We start from the raw sequence: 21,268 nt of genomic DNA on the forward strand, positions 1-21,268 counted from the left end.
ACAGGAGTGGGAGGAGAGGGTTTGATGGGGGGGTGGGGGCAGGGAAGGACACGGCCCTTCCTGCCACCTGCCTTCTGCCACCCAGTTTAGTCTGTCAGAGGGGAAGAGACTGGAGGCGCTCACAGCAATGCTCATAATCTCTGGTTTCTTCATTGGAGAATGCCAGGCTGGCTGGGAGAGTCTCGGCCACCTCATAAGGCAGGCGGGCCCTGCCTTGGTCTCAGCCCTTTGCCCTACAGTGGCCTGCAACCCCTTTGCCGGGAGGAAATCCAGAAACTCACTCTCAGAACAGTTCGTGTTCACTGGGCACTGTGGGGAGGATCTGACCCTGCCTGGCACATGGAAGATTCTCCTCCTTTCTCGCATGCTCTTCACGTATTTCCAGTTTTGAAACAACAAACAAACAGAGGAAAATCCAGCTGTTGAGTTGTTGGGCTGGTTGTGATGCTGACTAGATGGAGTGGTCAGGTGAGGTTGGATTGGGAAACTGACGAGATGATGATAGACGGAGCATTCTCAGGCAAAATCGCTGCCCACCTGGCTTATGCAGAAGGCTTATGTTGAGCTGCAATCCTGCCTTCTAAAAATATATAAGGAACCTGCAAAGTGTGGTACAGAACCAAAAGGATGAAAAGATTAGGGCCAGCATCCTGTTCAATGTTCAGTGCACAGGATGCCACCCAGGAAGTGGCAGCTGTGACCTGAGAAGGGGCCCAGGCGTGCCTGTTCTCATTCCCCTGGCACCTGGTCAGATCAGTATGGCAGCACCCACAGTTGGCGCTCTGTACGTAGCAGGATCCTGGCCCTGTAAGACGACCCAGGACATGTGGGGAATTGTTTCTCATCAGATACAGGAAAACCCTGGGGATTTATAAGGGAGACCTTTTTAAACAAATCATCTCAAAAAACTGCCCTGCCATTATAAACATGTGGTATATAACTCTAGGTATTAATGAGAAGAAGAATGGTTCAGTTAACTTTGAAAAGGTCAGGCCTTTTAACAGCACGGGTATTGCCTTCATAGTTTGTGGAGATGTCCTTTGGTACAAAAATGTACTATAAGTGATTGAACTGCAAAAGAAGAGAAGAAGCTGGGTCATGAAATCCCAGCTGGCCGCCTGGCTTTGCTCCTTAATTTTAAAAGGAAAGCTCGTCATCTCCCCCTCCCCTCAAATGAGGAGGAGGATCCCTGGAGATAGCCCAGCTTAGGCTGAAGATTGGCGACTGGCGAGAATAACAATGGTTAGTCAAGATGTTGGGATTTTGCCACAAACTCAATGTATCATTTTGGACTGGGGGGGGGGAATGCTTCTGATTCCCCTCAAACAAATATAATATACCCAAGTATACCACACTGTTTTCCAATAGCCTGGATTTCAATAAAATGCACTTGAGGATAGTTTTCCATTACTATTTGTTCTTTTCAGAAGATTTTTGCAAAATATATTATGGAATAATCCACACAATCTTATTAGTAATATGAAATATATTTTTGTTTTTATTTTCCTTTAATGCAGATACTTTTTGTATAAAGTTATGTTTCTGATTTAGTTAAGTTTCAGACTTTGTTTTGAAAGGATAAAAATGTACAATTTATTTTTAAAAAGGAAAATATGTTGCCCTCCATCACAAGATAGCAGAGTTTATTCAGGAGAAATGATTTAATTCTTCCAAATTTCTGACTCAAACGATGACCTGCATTAAATGCATAGCATGCAGTTAAGCACTGCTTTCTTTTTAATATTATTATCCTTAAGTAGGTGGTATAGCATGAAAGAGCCCTCCTGAATCCAGGTTAGGGTGGTGGTGGTGGGCCTTAAAATTTCCCCTCATCTGGATTTTCCCTAAAAGTCTCCCTTGCAGAACAGACGGGCTCTTAAAAAGGAGAAAACCCATCCACCTTTGCCAGCCAATGGACGTTTTGCTTCTGCTGCTGCTGCTACTTCAACCTCAAAAATAAAGTTCAGGTACATACTAAACATTTACCATAGCACTTAATCAGAAACATCGCCTTCTGTCTGAAAGCAGAATTACATTCTAAAGAACTAAATAAATGAATTTACACCTTTGACATTAAACATGAGGTGGGGTAGGTTAAAAAGAGAAATCCTGATTATTCAGCAAATTAAGCCATGCATTTTTATCTTATTATGCCAGGATAACACATGCCTCACCTTACAAATGGCTGAGGAGGCAAGTCAGAGGCGTCGGCTGTTGGGCTCACTCCCTGGTCGCCAGCCTCTGGTGTGTCCCTTCTCCAGCTGCCCTCCTGTTTTGCTTCTGCCTCTGCTGACTTACTCGAGAGACTTGATCCTTTAAGGCTTCTGTGGGACACTTTGGGTCACATTAAAAAAAAAACTGGCCTGGTAAAAGGCCCATCCATGGGACCTGAGAGCTGGCTTCTCTGTTATATTTTAGGGTTCTGATTCAGGAATTATATTCAGTGGGATATGTTCTGTTTCCTATGGCTAAGTCTGTGGGAAGATCTGTTTGGAGATTCCTTTGTTAACAGAGCAAACAGCAAAGACGCTTCCAGTGGACCTTTAAACCCACCTTCCCAGCCATTTCATGGAGCAAGAAAGCAGGCAAAGCTGAGCTCAAAACAAAACCCATGGCTCCAGAATTTAGTCCACTTCTGTTGCAGCCAGCCATCAATCCAGACAGGACCCGACTCCCAGAGGAAGACCAGGGGTGTCCCCTGGAGCAGGAGATCTTTGCAGGGGTCCATGGCCTTCCAAGAAGGTCACTGCGCTTACCTACCCGCAACCCAGCTCAGGTTATAGGCTCTGCTCAGGGCCCTCTGCTCTCTCAGAATCAAGGCAAAAGCCCTCAGGAGGCCGGAAAGAAGAGGGGAAGGGAAAAGGCCGCAGGGTGGCCACGTGATCACCTTTTGGAGGGTGTCCCGTGGGAGGGAGAGTGGCCAGACAAAGGCTGTTCTCTTCCCACCCAGCTTGCAGAGTTCTCTCCTCACTTTCCCAGACACCCTGGAGTGACGTGAGCTGCCTCACTCTCGGCCTGCTGGATTCTGCAAGCGGCGCTCAGCTGGCTGCCGCCACGGAGTAAAAGTTGGCTCTTCCCAGGAGCAGCAAGGGCACCTCATCATCATCCGGGCAGACGGACGAGCCCAGGCTGGAAGAGAAGAGGCGGGAGATCCTCCTCGGGGCCTCCCAGACAGCAGCGGGAGCCTCTTGCTGAGACACAGGCAGAGAAAGGCTGGCAGTGGAGCAGATCGTGGCTCCAGGAAGACGGGCTGGAGGAGTCTTGGGCTCCTGCCAAGGAGCCCGGGTGCGACAGCGTGCAAGCACCAGTGGGGAGGTACCACGAAGCCAAGGGGAGTGGCTGGCATGGGCACCCTGTCATGGAAGGACTGCCAGAGGCACCCCCAGAAGGGACGGGGGACCCCTGGCGGAACATGCTTCAGAGGCTGCTCTTTTGTCACGGAAGAGGCTGGGCTCCAGGTGGGGTGGCTAAATGCGCACAGCGACTCTCTATCTTTCAACTAGATGTCCGCAGACAGGGCTGGTGCTTCAGGCATCTGTGGTGGGAAGCCTCCCCCCTTCCGCCTCCCCCCCTCCCCCGGTCTCTATACAGGCTGCTCTTAGCAGAAGTTCTCTGGGTGATGATTAAACCAAATCCAGAGCAACATGGCCGTCTCTTTTGCAGGCTCTAGAACCTCCGGGGGCAACTCAGCTCTGCCAGGTGGAAAGAACACCCTCCTCCTCCCCCCTTCCCCAGGCTCTGGCCTCTTTCCCGCCAAATGCAAATCATTTCCCAAAGTGCTTCGTTGTATATTATAGATCATAAATAAAATTAAAGCATCATGCTGTCCTGCATCCCTACATCAGCTGCCTGCACCGTAAGCGAGTAGACCTTTCTTCAAGTGAAGCTGGCAAAAGATAATCAGAGAGTGATTCCACTCGGCTGAACATCAGCCAGCTCCAGGCCTCTCTTCACAATTTCCTTGATTAGCTCCTGAAAGTGAAACGCCACAAGAAGCCCTGCAGCTCCACCTCATCCCCTCTTTTTAGTGGGGAGGGCAGACACTGAGGTGGTGCTCAGCTCCCCCCAGGACCATGTGAAACCCTCAGAGTCAACAGACCCGCTCATGGTAGAAAACCCCATCCTCCCCCTGGCCCCATCTTTTCTACAGACAAACTCATGGCTGCTGGGAGCAAAGCACCAAAGCAGTAGCAACACAGCACAAAATCACACTATGAGGAGGCTAGAAAGCAGAGGCCACGGGCATGAAACAAGCCCAAAGGAATGAAAGCACACCTCTCTGGAGGGGACGTGGTGTCGTCCAGCCAGTACAATCCAAAGAGCTCCCGGCCGTTTCTCTTGCATTCACGGCGCCTCTGCTTGCAATGGGCCTCGGTGGTTCTTAGTCAGCCTCAGCTGGGGGCCTGGAGCAGGAAGGACCTTCTGGGTGATTTTGGGCTGGAGAAGCCTAAACCAGCAACTTGGCCTGCGCCAAAGCTAAGAACCAAATGCCAGAAGAGGCGACACCAGCCTGGAGGATGCAGCCTGTGCTCCCAGTTCAAGTTACACTCCGGAGACCTTTTTCTGGACTGGCTGAAGCTCCAGGACCGTCTTTGCAGAGGGCCCGAGGTGAATGGCAGACAGGATCAGAGCGTGGATCCCTGGTCCAATGCGGGTCAGCAAATGAAGCTGGCAAGAGACATTCCCGGCGATGGCCTCCCTCTGGAGCTCTACAAACAGAGAAGTGTTCAAGATTAGAACCAAAGTGGGGTGGGGAGGGGGTACAAGGGGGGAATGCCCTCTCCCTCACACCTCCAAGGAGACCTTCAGAAGCCCAGAGTTGGCACTCTTTCCCTTTATTTGAACAAAGTGCCATGCCTCTAAAATTGACAAAGCCCTCCCCCCACCCCCAGGTTTCTGGGGTGTGACTGTCCATTTTTAGGGCAAAAAAGGGAGATGAGCCCTCCCACCTTTGCTCTGTCCCAGGTGATGCCTCAGCCCACACCTCCAGCTGGCCTCTTTTGCCCTTCTTTCTGCTCTTGGGGGGTGGGGGGTGGAAGGAAGGAAGGAAGGAAGGAAGGAAGGAAGGAAGGAAGGAAGGAAGGAAGGAAGGAAGGAAGGAAGGAAGGAAGGAAGGAAGGAAGGAAGGAAGGAAGGAAGGAAGGAAGGAGCGGGTGGCTAAAGCACCAGGAGTCGAGGCGCCCGGGAAGCACCTCAGGCGGGAAGACCGTTCCAGCAGGGCACCCAGGCGGATAGACTTAAAGCCGCCTGGGGACCTCGAACCCCCACCCCCTCCTCTGCCCTAGGTCTTGCCAGGAACCAGCGGTGTGGCGGGGGGGGGGGTCACCTAGGAGGTGCCAGGAGCCCCGAGGACCCACTGGGCCTCCTTGCCTCTTCCCCTTGGGGTCATGAAGACCCCCGCCCCACCTTGGCGCCCCCTCGTCCTCGGAACTGGGAAGAGTCTGGGAGTGCCTTGCGATGCCTCGGGGCCACCTAGCCCGGATCCTTCCCGCAGGAGATTCGGCCGCTGCGGCCTCGGAGCCCCAAGCCGGGGTCCACTCGCTCCCCAGTCCTAAGGCACCTGCAGGGGCCTCGGGGAAGCGCCGCTCACAAAGCGGGGGAGTGGGATGCCCGCCTTCCCGCTCGGGGCCCCTCCTCGCCCCGCCGCCGGCCCTCCAGCTGAGCGCCGGGGCTCCCGGGGAGCGTCCTTCAGCGGGAGGCCGCCTCCCGCCGACTGCGGGCTCAGCGGGGCTGTCAGGCGCCTGTTTTTCGGAAGGCGCCAGAGCGCAGGAGGCGAGCCGTACAAGCCCGCCGGCTCTGGACGCCGGATCCCACCAAGGAATACTGACGGCTCGCTTCCCCTTCGCCTTCGGACATGATCCTGGGCGGAGGAAGGCGCCGCTTGCGCAGGAAGCCTGCCGGAGGGTCGCGGACGAAGTGGGGCGGGCCAGCCCGCGGCTCCCTTCCTTCTTTCCCCGCCGAAACAGGGGAAGGTCCGCCTGGGCTTCTCTCCTCGAGGCGCGCACCTCTTCCTTCCGGGGGTTGGCGCCGACGCCGCGATTCCCCTTCTCCCACCGCACCCCACCTGGCGAAAAGCCAAGCTTAGCCTTACCTATAGCCCAAGCTTGTGAGGAAACGGCGGGAGGGCGGGAGTGCGCGCGCGCGTGGGGGGGGGGGCACGTACCTTGCCTCCAGCGGGGAAAGGCAGGCTCCAAGGAAAGAGAAGCTGGCTTGGGACAGGAGAGGCAAAAGCTGGCCGGGAGAAAGGGGCGGGCGGTGGATCCCCGAGGCGTTCTCCCGTGAGGGCTGCGGGGGTCCTTGGCCAGGCGGGCGGGAGAACCTCGCCTGTCCCGTCCCGAGCCGGCTTTCCCCGCGCAGCAGCGCACTCACCGAGAGGCCAGCGCGGGCGAAGGCGGCCGGCGAGCGGTCTGCAGAGGGGTTCCGTCGGGAGCGGGGCGCAGGGAGGCCGGCGGAGAGCTCAGCGCCCGTCCGGGGCAGGTGCGGTCCGGCGCGCGGCCCACGCGCTGAGGGCGGAGCGGCGGACCCGGAGCGCGGGGCTCCAATCAGGGCCGGCGGGCCCCCTCCCCACGCGCCAATCCCAGGGCCGGCGCCGCCAGACGGGGCGGGGGCGTTTCCCTTCGCCGGGGGCGCCCTATGGAGGTGCGGTGCCGGCTGCCAGTCGCGGGTGGCGGAGCCAATGGGGCGCGCGCGGAGGAGTGGCCGCGCGTGGGGCCGAGCCGGGACTCTAAAGCGCGCCCCGCCGCCGAGGGGGCCCCAGTGAGGAGAGGCGCGGAGCAGCCGACCCGACCCCACCGGCAGCAGCAGCAGCGGCAGCGGCAGCGGCAGCAGCGGCGCACCGCCATGGCCACCACCGCGGCCCAGTACCTGCCGCGCGGCAGCCCCCTTCTGCCCGTGCCCGCCGCCCCGCCGGACCCCGAGCGCCTCCACCAGGGCCCAACCTACCGCGAAGTCCAGAAGATGATGCACCACGAATACCTGCAGGGCCTGGCTGCCACTCCGGGCCACCCCATCGGCAGCCTCCCGCACCACCAGTGGCTGCCGGGCGCCACGGGGGACTGGGGGGGCGGCGGCGGTGGCGGGGGCACCCACCTGGAGCACGCTAAAGGCGGAGGGGCCGGGCCCCGGGCGGACCTGGAAGGCGGCTTCCACTCGCGATCGCACCTGGTGCACCAGCAGGCAGCCGGCGGCGCGGGCGGCGGGGGTCACTGGGCGCAGAGCGGCCCCACGGCGCACCACCTGGGCGGCTGCCCCTCGGCCATGACCTCCCCGACGGCCGGCGGTGGACATCAGCCGCTGCTTTACTCCCAAGCTGCCTACCCGGGCCTCACCGGGATGCTGGGCCCGCAGGCGTCAGCCCTCCACCTGCCCCCGCACGGCCACGCGCCCCACCACGGCCACGAGGAGGCGGCCGCCGAGGCGCACCTGGAGGGCTCTCCGCCGCACCTGGGCCACCCGGGCCACGAGCCGCCCTCGGACGAGGACGCGCCCAGTTCGGACGACCTGGAGCAGTTCGCCAAGCAGTTCAAGCAGCGGCGGATCAAGCTGGGCTTCACGCAGGCCGACGTGGGGCTGGCGCTGGGCACCCTCTACGGCAACGTCTTCTCGCAGACCACCATCTGCCGCTTCGAGGCGCTGCAGCTGAGCTTCAAGAATATGTGCAAGCTGAAGCCCCTCCTCAACAAGTGGCTGGAGGAGACCGACTCCTCCACCGGCAGCCCGGCCAACCTGGACAAGATCGCGGCGCAGGGCCGCAAGCGCAAGAAGCGCACCTCCATCGAGGTGGGGGTCAAGGGCGCGCTGGAGAGCCACTTCCTCAAGTGCCCGAAGCCCTCGGCCCACGAGATCACCTCCCTGGCGGACACGCTCCAGCTGGAGAAGGAGGTGGTGCGCGTCTGGTTCTGCAACCGGCGGCAGAAGGAGAAGCGGATGACGCCCGCGGGGGGCCCGCACCCGCCCGCCATGGAGGACGTTTACGCACAGGCCGAGGCCGCCGCCGCCGCCGCCGCCGCCTCGCCCCCGCTCCACCACCACCAGCCGCTCCAGAGCCCCGCCGTGCAATGACTGAGCCGCGGGGCCGCGCCGGGCTGGCTCTCCTGGGACAATCTGCCGGACTCGCCCGGGGGGCCCCGCCAGCACTTCCTGCCCCCGTCCGACGAGAGGAGATGGATCCCCCTGGGAGTAGAGCCGGCGCCCGCCCCGCGCTTTTCCGACTACCGGGCGGGGCGGGAGGGGGCCGGCCTGGAGCTCTGATGTCTCCCTCCTCCTGCCGGCGATCGACTCTCTTTCTAATTTAACGCCCTGTATTTATTTGAAAATCCAAAACCCGAAGGGGCCTCAGCCCAGCGGAGCCCGCCGGAGGGAGAGGAATGCGAAGCCAAAGGTTTGAGCTCCTGGCCCGGGTTTTTTTCCGTTGATCTACCAGGACTGGGGGTGCGGGGGAGGGATTGTGTAGGGGTGCGCTCTCCCCCCCCCATGACCCGATCCGAGCCCTTCCTTCCCCGGACCAGGACTGGCCACGAAGGCGTCCCGGAGGCGAGGGTTGTGGCTTCACCTACAGAACCGGACTGGGCAAGCCCTTTCTCTGTCCCATTCCGGACTCACAGACACGCGCGGTACCGCCACCGCCTGGAAGTCTATTTATTTCGGGGGGGGGGCACTCCCCGCGGGCTGGGCTCTGTTCCCGGTGGCCAGGCCCATGGTGTCCTCTGCGGCCCCTCCGAGTCTCCAGCTTCCCCTCGCTCCGTTTTTATTTATGTTACAGCCAATATTTTATTACTCGCATAAAACATTTATCCAAGAGCCCGCCTCGTCTCCTGTTTTTCCCCGCTCTTCACTTTCAGGAGGCAGAGGAAGGGAGCGGGGTGGGAGGAGGCGTCGGGAAATGCAGGTTCGGGCCCCAGGTGCAGGCGGAGCGGGAGGTCCGGTCCGGTTCGCTGCTCTCCCTCCGGCTTCCCCACACAAACACACCATCGTGCTGCGTTTTTGGCCTCCTTGGGCGGGGCAGAAAGCCTTTCCCGGCGCAAGCCAGGCTCCCGCTCTCGGAGCTCCGAAGCTGGTCCCTTCAGCCCGCAGTCAGCGGTGGTGGCCCAGAGGGATCGGTCTACGTGCAACCGGGAGCCGGAGCCTCCTTCTCCCGGTTGGCACCCGCACGCACCCCCTACCCTCCCCGGGCGCCCATCTTTCCCTCCACCCAGAAACAAGTTGCCGCTTCTTGAGACGTGCGGCACGAAGTGAGGCAAACAGGATTCCCTGAAGGAGGCCGGGAGCCTCGACTGCCCAGGCAGCTGCTTCGGGTTAGGGGCTCAGGACAGGGCAGGGACCCTTGGCAAGGCTGGCATAGATCCGTCACCTCTGGGCGGACCTCCAGGAGACCGGCTGGCCTTCACGTCTCTGTTCTCGGGCGGCGGCGGCGGCAAGTTTTCCTGCCAGCTCCTGCCAGGCACCCCTTCGCAGCTCCGGGGTCGCCGGGGGAAGCCGCCACCCCTTCGAAGGCTGCCAGCCAGAAGCCGGAGGCAAGGTCTCCTCGGGGCTCCGGCTGCGAGGAGGGAGTGCCAGGCGCCAGGCGTTCATCCCCGGCATTTACCTGCTGGGGAACCTCAGTCCCTACGCGTGGCCATTGCTGGAAGTCGTGCTCGCGTGCTCTCCGACTCTCTTGGTTTCGGAAGGCTGTTCGCTTGAGGGTTGCGGTGTTGACGCTCCCGCGCGCACCTGACAAGGTAAACTCATCCAACGGGAAGCGGAATAGGGTTGGTTTCCTTGCTTACGGGATGGAAGCCGGTGTCAGCAGAGCGATCCTGGGCAATATGAAAAGTAGCTTTAAATGAAAGCAAGAGGAGAAACTTCCAGACTTGTCTGGTGCCTTTTAGATGTTGTAATATTTTTAATCTAACGTGTCCGATTCGCCCCCCCCTCCGCCAGTGTTTGTAAAACGAGGAGCCCAGGAATGGAATCCTCAAGCACTGTTGCCACAATCCAAGGAAGTTCTTCTCGCCTCCCCCCCCCCCCTTTTCCTTATTTCCTCCGCGTAGCCGCAGGAGCGCCTTGAAATGAAGACCAGCTCAGGCGGCGAGGTCGGGGTTTAGAGGGAAACTTTTTGCTGGTCTGAGCCTTTCTCGGGTGATTGGCTTCGCACCCAAATGGACTCCGGTCTCCCTGCGATCTTCAACCTACCCCCCCCCCCCGCCTACTGCTCTTTCTTCCGCACAATAATCCCTTGCTTACCTTTGAATTCAAAGATCTATAGGAAGAGAGAGAGATATGCCTGAGGGGAAAATGCGTGTATGTGGAAATACACGTTTGACGATTCTTTGCATTCTTTAAAATACAGCGTAGAGTTTTATGTTATTGTCTTTATTGCGATTTTTTAGAATGTTTGATCGTGGGAACGGTAAGGAAGGAAGGAAGGAATTGTAAACAATGCAAAGAGGTGCCATAGAGATGAGCTCCTGCCCTCCCTGAAAGCTGAGGAAGCACCGGGAAGGGAACCCTGTGGAAGCAAAAGGTTCAGGCTGGAAGGGTTGAAGCGGCATGTTTCTTTCCAGAGGAAGCCAAAATCTTGCAGCGCTTCAGCGCTCTGACTTCCTCACCATCCTCATCATCTTTGCAAGAAAGCCGCATGTGGACCTGCAGTTCTTGGGCGAATTCTGAGAAGGTGGGAAGTGTGCCTCCTGAGAATTATCCCAAGACTTAGGTAGCCCTGCTGGGCTCCAATGTGGATGGCAAGAAAATTGGTCATCAGAAGCCGGTGAGGAGCAGAAACGTCCCTCTTGGAAAGCCTATAGGCTAGCTTGTTTTATTCGTCTTCTTTCCTGCTTTTCCTCCAATACGTTCAGGATGGCACAAATGGCTTTCCACCTTCCCGCTATTATCCTCATCACAGCCCCTTGTTGCAGGTCAGCTGAGAGAGTGGGACTAGCCCCAGGTGACCTAGTGAACCCATGGCTAAGTAAAGATTTGCACCCAAGTCAGCCGAGTCACAGCCCAGGGCTGCCCTCAATATCCCACAGAGGCTTTCCAAATGTCAGCCACTGGATGAATTCAGAGCTTCTCTCCATCCATGCACTTCTTCCTCCTGATCGCCACCTTCCTTCCAACCCATGGCAGGGGCTACATTTCTGTCCATCTCTTTGTCTGTCTGTCTGTCTTGTTCATGTCAAGTACCATTCCTCTATGGACAGAAGGGACACTGTTCCTTTCGAAGGAGTGTTCTGCTGAGCAAGGGAGCATTTGATGTATTTATTCATAAAGCCTATATATAAAGCTTATAGACTGCCCATGTAGTAGAAAGGTAGCTTGCTCTTGCCTACACCCCCCCTGCCATCACCCAGATAAGTCCCCCTGCCAATTATGAATTCCCCACCTAAGTCTCCCCACCCCAGTCTTGGAAATGTTTGGGTTGCAAGGTTTTCAGGAATCAGCCAGATTTTGCCAGCTGGGACAAGTGAAATTTTGGGCTTTCTGAGCCGAAAGGCCAAGACGGGAAACTCTGAAATGGCCAGCCTAATAGGGGTGGGGGTGGGGGGTAAACCGTGTTTGCCTCTCCCAGCCATAGCAACCAAAGGTTTTGTGGCACCTTAAAGATGATCAAGTTCTTTTTTTTTATTGATTTTTTTTAAAAAAACGACTATCAAGATCTATTTGCATTCAAAAATGCATTTTATAGCCCAGGAAAGCTTCTTCCCACTAAGACTTGTGAGGAACCAGAAGGTCTTTGTTATTCTGTCCCTGAGTAATGTACCATACTTCCTCTCCCTCTACCTCCTGCATCGAGGTTAGACCTGATCAGGGGAAGGGAGAAGGGCACCCAGAGGGAGCCAAACCCTAACGGCCGGGTGAGCACTTTGCCCCTTCTCACCCTTTAAAGATGAGTTGCCTTCAAGGCTGCTTCAGCCCACGAGCCAGCTCTTAGAATGCCCCCCTCCCCCTCTTCCTGTAGACCTCACTGACAAGTTGTATAATTTCGGGACCTTGCTTGATTGGCCTCTTTCTTCCCCTCCCGACCCTCAAAGGCAGGCTGGCTTGCAGGATCCCTTTCCCATGACCTCCACCCTACCTCTACCCCACTTCCACTCCAGTTCCCTGGGTCTTCTAGCAACAAAGCCAAGGAGGTCTAATAGCCAAACAAGGGGCAAAGATCTCTTGGGAGACCAAGGCAGAGACCTTGAGCCCAGGCCCATTGCTCTGGCCCAAGCAGGCCCCTCTTCAGCCAGGAGAGGAAGCCTCTGGGCCTGGCAGCTGTGGGGAAATCCCCAGGGAACCCTGCAGCTTGTCCCGAGAGACAACGTTGTTGTTGCTCCGATTGATTGGCAAGGGCAGCCTGTGTAGCCAGGGTGGGCCCTGCCTTCTGGCAAAGAGAAAAGGCACTCGGACCGCATGCCCCTCCCTCTGTGCCTCTGTTGAAGGTTAAGGAGTTAGTTCAGACCAGATGCTCCCTCTGCTTGTGTGGGTTTCCAACTGGCTTTCCATCCTTGACCTGCACGTGGGTCACTGCACAGGGTTGCTCTTTTGCCGGGAAGGAGGGCGCTCCTCTGCCCCACGGAACAGGGAGTGGGCCTGCTTTGTTGAGCCTACCTTCCCTCCTCCTGCCCACCCCCCACCCTCCAGGAATCTGGGCTGAATCTTCCAGGGAGGAGATTTCTTCTCTTTGTGTCCATTTCAGGCTGTGTGAGCTGATGTGCTCCATGTACTGTAAGATGAAGGGAGTCAGGCAGAAGGGAAGTATCACATCGGCTTAGGCTGCTGAAACAAAAAGCCACAAAGGCAGCATCTCCACCCCGCCTCTGCCCCTGCTGAACTGTGGCAAGCTCAGGCCCTGGAAAATGTACAGAGAGAGAGAGAGACAGAGAGAGGGGGGGGGGGGGAGAGAGAGAGAGAGAGAGAGAGAGAGAGAGAGCCTGCAGACAGTCTGACCCGGGCCTCATGAGGGCCTGGCAATGCTGACTGAACTGGAAATTCTGTGTGAGCTAATGGGGCGGAGCTCTCTCCCCACCCGCCCCCGCTTTCCAAGGATCCTTCTGAAGATTAGAGGAAGGGTCCCTTGGAGCAACAACAAGGAAGCTGCCTCTCTCTCTCGGGACAAGCTGCCAGGCCCAGAGGCTTCCTCTCCTGGCCAAAGAGGGGCCTGCTTGGGCCAGAGCAATGGGCCTGGGCTCGAGGTCTCTGCCTTGGTCTCCCAAGAGATCTTTGCTGCTTGTTTGCCCGTTAGACCAATGGGCTGGAGGCTCCCATTAAACCAGGCTTGCTCCGGCATAATCACAAAGTCCGTTTCCAGGGCAGGTCTGTGACTCTGTTTGGTTTTAAGCATTTTAGGTGTGTGGTGCCCCCAGGCTGGAGCTAAGAGTGCCCTGTAGCTCTGAGACAGGAAGCAGCGGGCTCATTTTCTTGACCATGCCTTTGACATTCTGCAAGCAAATCACTGACCCCCCCCCCAGATACATAATAGGTGCCCAAGGTTACAAAGGTTGTAATAAGCATGGAGAGCAGGTTTTAATTTTTTTTCCTAAATGCGCTTTGTTGTCATTTGGGAAGGAACCAAAATTTAATGTTCAATGTAACTGTATTGAAGAGTTTTATTTTACTTTGCTTTCTTTATCGAAACATTGCCTTTATGCAAATATGGTGCTCCTTGGTTTTTAAAAACAATTACCATATAGCAATTAGGGTTTTGTTTGCCCTGTTTTCTATCAAATGGCTTGTAAAATACAGATGTTATTTATTCGTGAGGATATAGTATGTTGGACATAAATAGAAATCTAAATTCAGGTTGAAAAGATATACTAATATTATACTAGTTTAATTGAAATTATTTTTAATAAGAGGAAAGATAATTAAAAACAAGCCAAGATTAAAAGTATTTCTTTTCCCAGTAATAAAGTGGAGGGCCCCTGTTTAAGGTAAAATGACCTACAGAGTTCAGTTAAAATATCTGTAGTTAATCATTTTGTCTTTAATATTTGCTTTGAATGAGGCTTTCCATGAATGCTGCTGGAAAGAGTGTACAGAAGCAAACTTAAACATTTTTAAATAACTCATTTTAGGATTTTCTACTGCACTGGTCAAAACCTGTATTTCTGTAAATTATATAATCACAAAGCTTCCTTTTACTTCTATGTGTTAAAATAGAATTCAAAATTTCAAGATCTTCATACAGCTACAATATAGACTCTTTTTAGAACATTCAGTTGCCTGTAACAAAGAATTCCCCATTATTTATTTGCAATTTCTAATTAATTATTTTACATCCAATTTTTTAACTTTGAAACATTTTCATTTTAAAAATAGGACTTGTTTTAAATTCCAAGGCATTTGGTTCTTAGACTATTAAACAGGTTTGCTAAACAGTGTGCCTGCCCTATTTTCTTGGGACCCTGTGCAGGTGCATTTGGGAAATGGGGAGAATAAATTGTGCTTTTCTTCCATCCATCCTTTGGGAGCATTTAACCAGCTCAGGGAGAGCACTCCTTCCCCCACTCCTTCCCCCGATTAGCGAAGAGAGTAATACTCAGACCGTTTAACCTAAGGTCAAGGGCAAGTGAAGGGAGACACGGTAGAGGCTTAGAAAATCAAGCCTCTTGCAGGGAAAAAGCGATTCATGGAGGTTTTTCGTCCTTTGTCATCTTGCCAGGATCCTTTCAGGACAGGTCATCAAGGGGGAAAACAGCAAAGGGTGCTGCTTATATACTGCCCCATAGCACTTAAATCACTCTCTGGGCAGGTTACAATTTCATTATGCCTGCTACGCATTGCTCCCCTCTCCCCAGCAAGTTTAACGACCCACCCGTCGCACTGGCTCTTCCTCTGTTCCAGTAGAATATATAGAAGGGGGAGGGGGGCATATCTTTCTCTTTCTCCCGTCCTGGCAACGACTCGGGACTTCTCATTTCTCTGGGCTCCCCTCATGAGCCGCTCAGCTCACCTGAATTAAGCATCAGTGAGCCGGGAGCGGCCCCGGAAGTGACCGGGCGACCGTCCTGGCCGCGAGGGAAAGACCACACTGAAAAGCGAACCAGAGGAAAGTGCAAGAACCCGAGGGATCCTCTGATGAGCGCTTCCACCTTCTTGGTCTTAAAATCCCAGCCTCCAGAGAGGAAAAACCTATCCACGCGAGCGAGAGGCATGGGGCCCTTGCCCGCACCGCCCGGGGCAGCGCTCCGCCCTCCGCCACCGCCGCCCTGGGGTCCCTCCTCGTTCTGTCGGGCGAAGCGTCCGCCCTCTCTGCCTCCTTGGCCAGGTCTTTCGCCGCTCCCGCATCTCGGCGGGGCTCGACAAACCCTAGTAGAAACCTTCCATTAAATTGCTTTTAAAAACAATCTTCCCATCAAAGCATTGAAGGAAATGAAAATACCAACGCATAAGAGCACTTTGCTCGAATACGCGGGCTCTGATTCAGGCCCTTGGCTAGGAGAGACTGGGAACCCGCCGGGCCAGGTGGAGCCCGCGGAGAAGCAAGCGAGGAGGCGCACCAACCGCCCGGGCCGGGAGCTAGGCTCGAAGGGAGCGGGCGAGCAGGCGGGCGGGCAGGGTTCGAGGGAGCTGGGCAGCGCCTCCTACAGCCGCTTTGGGGTCCCACTCTAATGGGGCGCACTTTGAGGCTTTGCTCTGCCTTCCAGAGGAAGGGCCAGTATCCTCTGGATGGAGCCCCTTCCACCGGCGATTCCGTTGCAGGCGGCGGCCCTCACAAGCACAGGCCTGGCACTCGGGGATCCACAGAGGGTCACCAGGGGGACACCCGCGGGGGGGGGGCGGGGGCGCACAGAGCTGCAGGCCCTCACCTGCCTGACCCCAGTGGGAGCTCCCGTTCCATAACGGCTGTCCAGACCGTCGCCGGCCTCTGAGCACAGCGAGGAAGCACCAGCCGTGCGTGGGGCGCCTGCTGCAGGGCCGGAGGGACAAGCTTCCTTCGGTCCACCTACGGAGGCGCGGCGGGTGCAGCGGCAAACAAGTCCGAGCGGCCGCAACCTGGGAGGCGCCGGTGGGCGGGACGCACCCTCCGGAGGCAGGCCAGCGCTCCTTTCGTTTCCAATCTCCTGGCGCCTGGAGCAGCCCCAGAAGGAGACTGCGAGCGCGTCGGGGTGGCGAGAGGGGCGCCACGGAGGCCCTCATCCCCCTCACCCCATTCTGCTGAGCGGAGCAAGAGAACGAGGAAGGAAAGGTGCCCCAAGCAGAAAGAAAAGGGGGCGAGAACGGGAAGCGTCCCCGCTTCCCCCTCCTCAAATCGTCCCCCTTGCCTTTACCCGTGTTCAGCGCACAGCATTTCTAGAACAAAATCCGGGTAAAGGGCAGGGGGACGTTTTGAGGAGGAGGGAAAAGGGGGAAGGCTTCCCGTTCTCGCCCCTTTTCTTTCTGCCGGGGCAGGCAGGTGCGGGCGGACAGGGCAAGCCTTTCCGCCTGGGTGGCAGGCCTTTCCTGCCGGCCACCCTGCGGGAAGCTCCGGCCTTCGGGTGACCCTTTGCTCCGGTTCCATTATTCTGCTCCCCCGCTTGGATACACGGAAAACAGCTGGACGAGGCTTACGATGCTGGCAGAGATCCCCCGCCATCCCGCCCCGGCTGTCAGGGGTTGAAAACGGTATCAGCCCAATGCCAAGCTTCAGACGTCACCTGCTTCTCTGACGACAGTGGGGCCGCGGAGATGGGGCTGGGTGGGTGGGGGATCCTGCCACGTCCCCCTCAGAGCTCATCGGTCCGGGAACACCGGGGCCATTCAGCCGAAGGGGCGGCGGGTGGGTGGCGGGTGACGCAGCCTCTGCCTCCCCCCCCCAGCTAGGCAGTTGAAAGGAAGCCCCCTCCCGTCCGCGTCCCACGCGCGCGGGCTGAAGAAGGCATGGCATGTGCCCGGCTTGGGTAGCAGAGACAAAGCTCCCCCTGTGCCACCGCGCGGGGCAAAGGCCGCCCTTCCTCCCCCACCCCCACCCCCACCCCCACCCCGGCTCGTTTTAAATGCCAGGGAGGCTCTGGACGGTTAGCGGGACAGCCAGCTAGGAAGGAAGCCGGAGCTCCGGCCTTGAATTCCCGAGACCGAGGGCCCAAACTGGCCTTGAAAAGAAGCGGGCGAGGGAAGCGCCGAGCCCAAAGCTGCCCCCCCCCCCGCCAAAGACTCAGGCCGCCAGGCCGGGGCGGAGCGTTTCGAAGAAGCCGTCGTCCTCCAGCCTCCGCCTTTGCACCGAAGGGGGAAATGGTCCAAACCACGCGGCTCGCGTCAGGACACACCCGGCGCTTCCGCCCTAAATCAAGACTCCTTTACCCCAACTCTGAAGCGCCCACCGGTTGGCGGTCCCCCGCTGCTTAAGCTGTCCTGCTGCTGCTGCCTCGAGGCTCCTCTTTCCTTCCCATCCGTCCCCCGGGAAAGCCTCCGGAACAAAGGCTTCGGGACCCCCCCCCCGGCTCCCTCCCCGGCACATTCGCCTATCCACCCCCCTGGTGGCATCCTTTCCCCTCCCGCGAATAGACAGGCAAGGAGGCCTGCCAGGCGTGGCTTTCCCCTTCTGAAAGGCATCCTCCTCGCTCGGCTTCCTGGCTCTCCGCCGGGCCTCCCCGCGTTCCGCCCCATCCAGCTGAGAAAAGCTCCAAGGTGGACACTCCTGCTGCTCCCCCAAAGCGAGCTTCGTGAAGGACCTCGCCGACGGGAAGCTCTCTGAGGCCACCCGGCCGGCCTGGCGCTCTGAGAGACGTGACTTCTCCGGCCCCGAGTTTTCCTCCCTGTCATAGGCTCAGAACCGGCAGCTTTGCGCCACCCCCACTCCCCAAAAAAGCCGGGGGGGCATTCGTCCTGGACAGAGACATCTCCACTCCCCGGCGCCGGCCTGGCTTTGGGAGAAGCTAAGCCCCCCACCCCCGGGCTGAGGGGGAGGGGGCGCCATGACCAGGTTGGGGTGGGGGTTGTGTGGTGTGTGTGTGTGTTTGTGGGGGTCGTGTTGATTCACAGGAAACACTGACCAGAAGAGAAGCCGAGGCGAGCTTTCCTATTTCAAGAGGCACCTCTTGGCGGCTTTCAACGTCCGGGCAGGAAGGGATGCCTGCAACCTTCTCTCAGTGGCCGCCCCGCCCGCTGCCCTTTTGAGCAAAGGAAAACAACCGGTGGGAGAAGCGAGGGGAGAGGAAGGGGCCCGAAGCCACCCGGGGGCCTTAAGGACCAGCACGTCCGACTGAAAAGAAGCTTATCTGGACCATAGAGCCGCCTTCTTCGGAAGTGGGGAGTACAGCCCTGGAGACATGAATGAATTCCCGCGGGAAGGGGCGGGCGGAGGGGGGGCAAGTGAGGAACAGAAGGCACTGGGGAGTCCGTGGTGGTGCTTAAGGGTCCTTCGGGGCGTGGGGCGGTTACAGAGGCTCCGGCCATGAATTTAAGAGCCACCAGTAGAAGATACACAATAGTAAAGGACGTGCGGGAGGAACAGGTAGGCGGGCGGAGGGCAGTGCCAGTGGATCAGGGCCCAAACAACACGCCTATCTCCCAAGCTCTGCCCTCGGGACGCTGGAGGATTGCAACACCCAGCATTCCTCGCGAGGGTCTATGCTGGCTAGGACTGATGGGACTTGTAGTCCTGGAAATCAGGTGAATTCGAGAGCCGTTAGAATCTGGTTCCTGGCGGCGAAACGCACCGAATTCAGCCTGGATCCAGGCGCCTCTGGTTAAAGGCCAAGCTGTAGCCCCAGAAAGCCCAAGGGAAATCTTAGAGCCGAATTCCTCCTCCGCAGATTCTTGCCCGTCGGCCTGGCAGCGGCCCGCGGACCCTTTGTGCGGCGGCTGCAGGCGTGGGCAGCGGGGGGCTGGGCTGCGAAGGGGGGGCGGTCTTCCTTCCAGCGAGGAACACAAGGGGCGCCCTGTGAGCAGGACGGGCCTGGGAGGGTGCCAGCCAAGCCCCGAAGAATGCCGGCTTGTTTCTGAAGGTCAGCGACCGAGCCCTGCGGAGGTGGGCGGCAGCTGGGAAGCAGGCAGAGCTCTCGGCCGTGGACCCTCCGCGGGACCTTTCCTCTTTTCCGGGGAGGCGCGCGGGTGGCGAAGGAAGGCGGGCGCTGCCCAGGCCCTCCACCGAGAGCCCTTCGGCCTCGGGCCCAGCGCGCCTCCTCCTGCCAACATTCCTGCCGGCCGCCGCCTTCTCTGGGCGACCGAGGCTGCTCGCCAAGGACCCGCGCCCACCCGGGAAACGGCGGTGGCAAGTAGCCCGGCTGCGCTCCTGCCAGAACAGCCGGCCGCAGCCATGGGTGATAGAGAAAAGAGTTGGAGCCGGAAAGGGCATCTCTTGCGCCCTCCCTCCAAGCCGGCTCGGCCCGTGAGAGGCGCTGCGGCTGGCAGGGGAGGCGCGCGCGCGGGGGGCGGCGGCACTTCGGGACAGGGCGTGAGCGGAGCGCCTCCCGGCCCGCACTCTTCACCTCTCGGCTCTGCAGCGCCAGCCTCTTTGCCCGCCTGCCCACAACCCCCCGAAGCAGTCGGTGGCTGCCTGGAACGGCTTGCGCGATTGGGGAGGAGGAGCGGCTCCTGGGGGGCCGGGAAGACGGCGAGCGGCTCCCCGCCATTCCTCCTGGCAGGCGAAGCCCGCAGCACTGCCAAAAAGCCACCCCCCCCGCCCTCCCTGGAGCGCCCCGACTTAGCAGCCGCGCCGCTCGCTTGGCTCCGCTCCCAGCTCCCGAGGAAGATGCTGTGGCTGCTGGCTGTCCTCCAATCATCGCGGCAATCAGAGCTTTTAATTAGGTTAATTAAATTGTATCAGACCTCGCAGGGACGCCGTTGCCTAGAGGGTCTGATGAGCAGCCAAAACAGCTCGGCTCCTGCGCCTACGGCCGCCCCCGCTCGAGAGAGCGCGGAACCCACCCCGCCCCTTCCCCATGCCCCCCCCCGAGGATATCTGTCCTGGGTGTGCGTGTGTGAGCGAGAAAGACAGAGGGTGAGGGGCCAGGGAGCGTGAGGCCCGGGATGCAGGGGTGGGGAGAAACCACAGGTCTGCCACCACCGGGAGGCAGGAACCAGCCTATTCAGTCCCCATAGGCTGTTCCTGCTCTAATTCTCTCCACCTGCTTCTACAACCGGACCCCTCTCATTCCTGGCCCCCATCCGCACCCCCCTGGGAAACGAGAGGCCTCCTGCCACTTCAGCCACCCAACCCTCCCCAGCGCTTCCCATGGGATTCTGCAGAGCAAGCACCTCTTGGAGAGACATGGATTAAGCAATGCTGCACCCCCCCCCCCAATCAGGGACTAGCTTACGAATGTCCCAGTGAAGGCAACAGAGGAACACAGGCCAAGAGGAAGGGTGCCCACGCTGAGGGCAAAGAAGATGCGAGGAGAGCAGCTCACCTGACTTTCACTCATAGAAGGGGCTCAGGTAAGAGACGGCTTCCCCACCCCTATTCACCGCATCTCCACCCCCATTGCAGGTAGGGGACCTCTGCTGGTTGCATAGAGGGGGGGGGGTGAGGCAGCCTGAACTGGGCAGTCCAGACGACCCCCTGCAGCTGCTTTGGTGCCCAAGCAAAGTTACCCAGTAGGCACATGCCAGTCAAAGGAAGTCAGAGGGCAGACTGTGACAGCTGTGGTCCCTTCTAACCTTGCCTCCTCCTGCCAAGTCGGGGTGGGGGTGGCAAGACATGGCAAGGGCGTCCCAGATGACATCTGTTAAGCATCAGTTTTGGGAGGGCTGGTAGGAGCCTTGGTCTGCCAGCCAGAAGCTGCCCCATTATATGCCCTAGGGCCCAGAGGGAACCCCTCCTGTTGCAGGGTCACAAGCTCTGAGGGGGTTCACAGCTACTCTATTTTTTCTTAAGACTCTCCTCCCCCCTCACCCCCACAGCTCATCACGCACCAACAGACAGGGGACGTGGTGGCGCTGTGGGCTAAACCGCAGAAGCCTGTGCTACAGGGTCAGAAGACCAAGCAGTCGTAAGATCGAATCCACGCGACGGAGTGAGCTCCCATCGCTTGTCCCAGCTCCCGCCAACCTAGTGGTTCGAAAGCATGCAGATGCGAGTAGATAAATAGGGACCACTTCGGTGGGAAGGTCACAGCGTTCCGTGTCTAAGTCGCACTGGCCATGTGACCACGGAAGATTGTCTTCGGATAAATGCTGGCTCTATGGCTTGGAAAATGGGGATGAGCACCGCCCCCTAGAGTCGAACACGACTGGACAAAAATTGTCAAGGGGAACCTTTACCTTTTACCTCATTGACATGGATGTCCAAACACCCAGTCAGAGAGGCCAGGCCAGCCGCTCCACAAAGCCCATTTCTCTTGAAGAAATGGGGGCCGATGAAGTCGGAGCAAATCTTTTTGCTTCC

At 58.0% G+C, this 21,268-nt stretch overlaps 1 protein-coding gene and 1 long non-coding RNA gene across 2 annotated transcripts; one reads left to right on the forward strand and one right to left on the reverse strand.

The window, feature by feature from the left end:
- Window positions 1-1,468: 1,468 nt before the first annotated feature.
- Window positions 1,469-6,553, reverse strand: LOC140701994 (uncharacterized). The gene is made up of 2 exons (XR_012081031.2): window positions 6,164-6,553; window positions 1,469-4,709 (listed from the first exon to the last, which is right to left on the reverse strand). It is a non-coding gene; the product is annotated as an uncharacterized LOC140701994 (long non-coding RNA).
- Window positions 6,554-6,682: 129 nt separating this feature from the next.
- On the forward strand, window positions 6,683-8,797 carry POU3F1 (POU class 3 homeobox 1). Its single transcript, XM_072979806.2, has one exon. It carries the CDS (start codon window positions 6,841-6,843, stop codon window positions 8,059-8,061), a length of 1,221 nt encoding a protein of 406 aa, XP_072835907.2. The 5' UTR covers window positions 6,683-6,840; the 3' UTR covers window positions 8,062-8,797.
- The last annotated feature ends 12,471 nt before the right edge of the window (window positions 8,798-21,268 follow it).

Source organism: Pogona vitticeps, chromosome 9, assembly GCF_051106095.1.
Source record: "Pogona vitticeps strain Pit_001003342236 chromosome 9, PviZW2.1, whole genome shotgun sequence".
NCBI classification, from domain to species: domain Eukaryota; kingdom Metazoa; phylum Chordata; class Lepidosauria; order Squamata; family Agamidae; genus Pogona; species Pogona vitticeps.

Bases quoted from the DNA above. Each gene is read 5' to 3' on its own strand.
- POU3F1 (XM_072979806.2), top strand. From the start codon at position 6,841: ATGGCCACCACCGCGGCCCAGTACCTGCCGCGCGGCAGCCCCCTTCTG.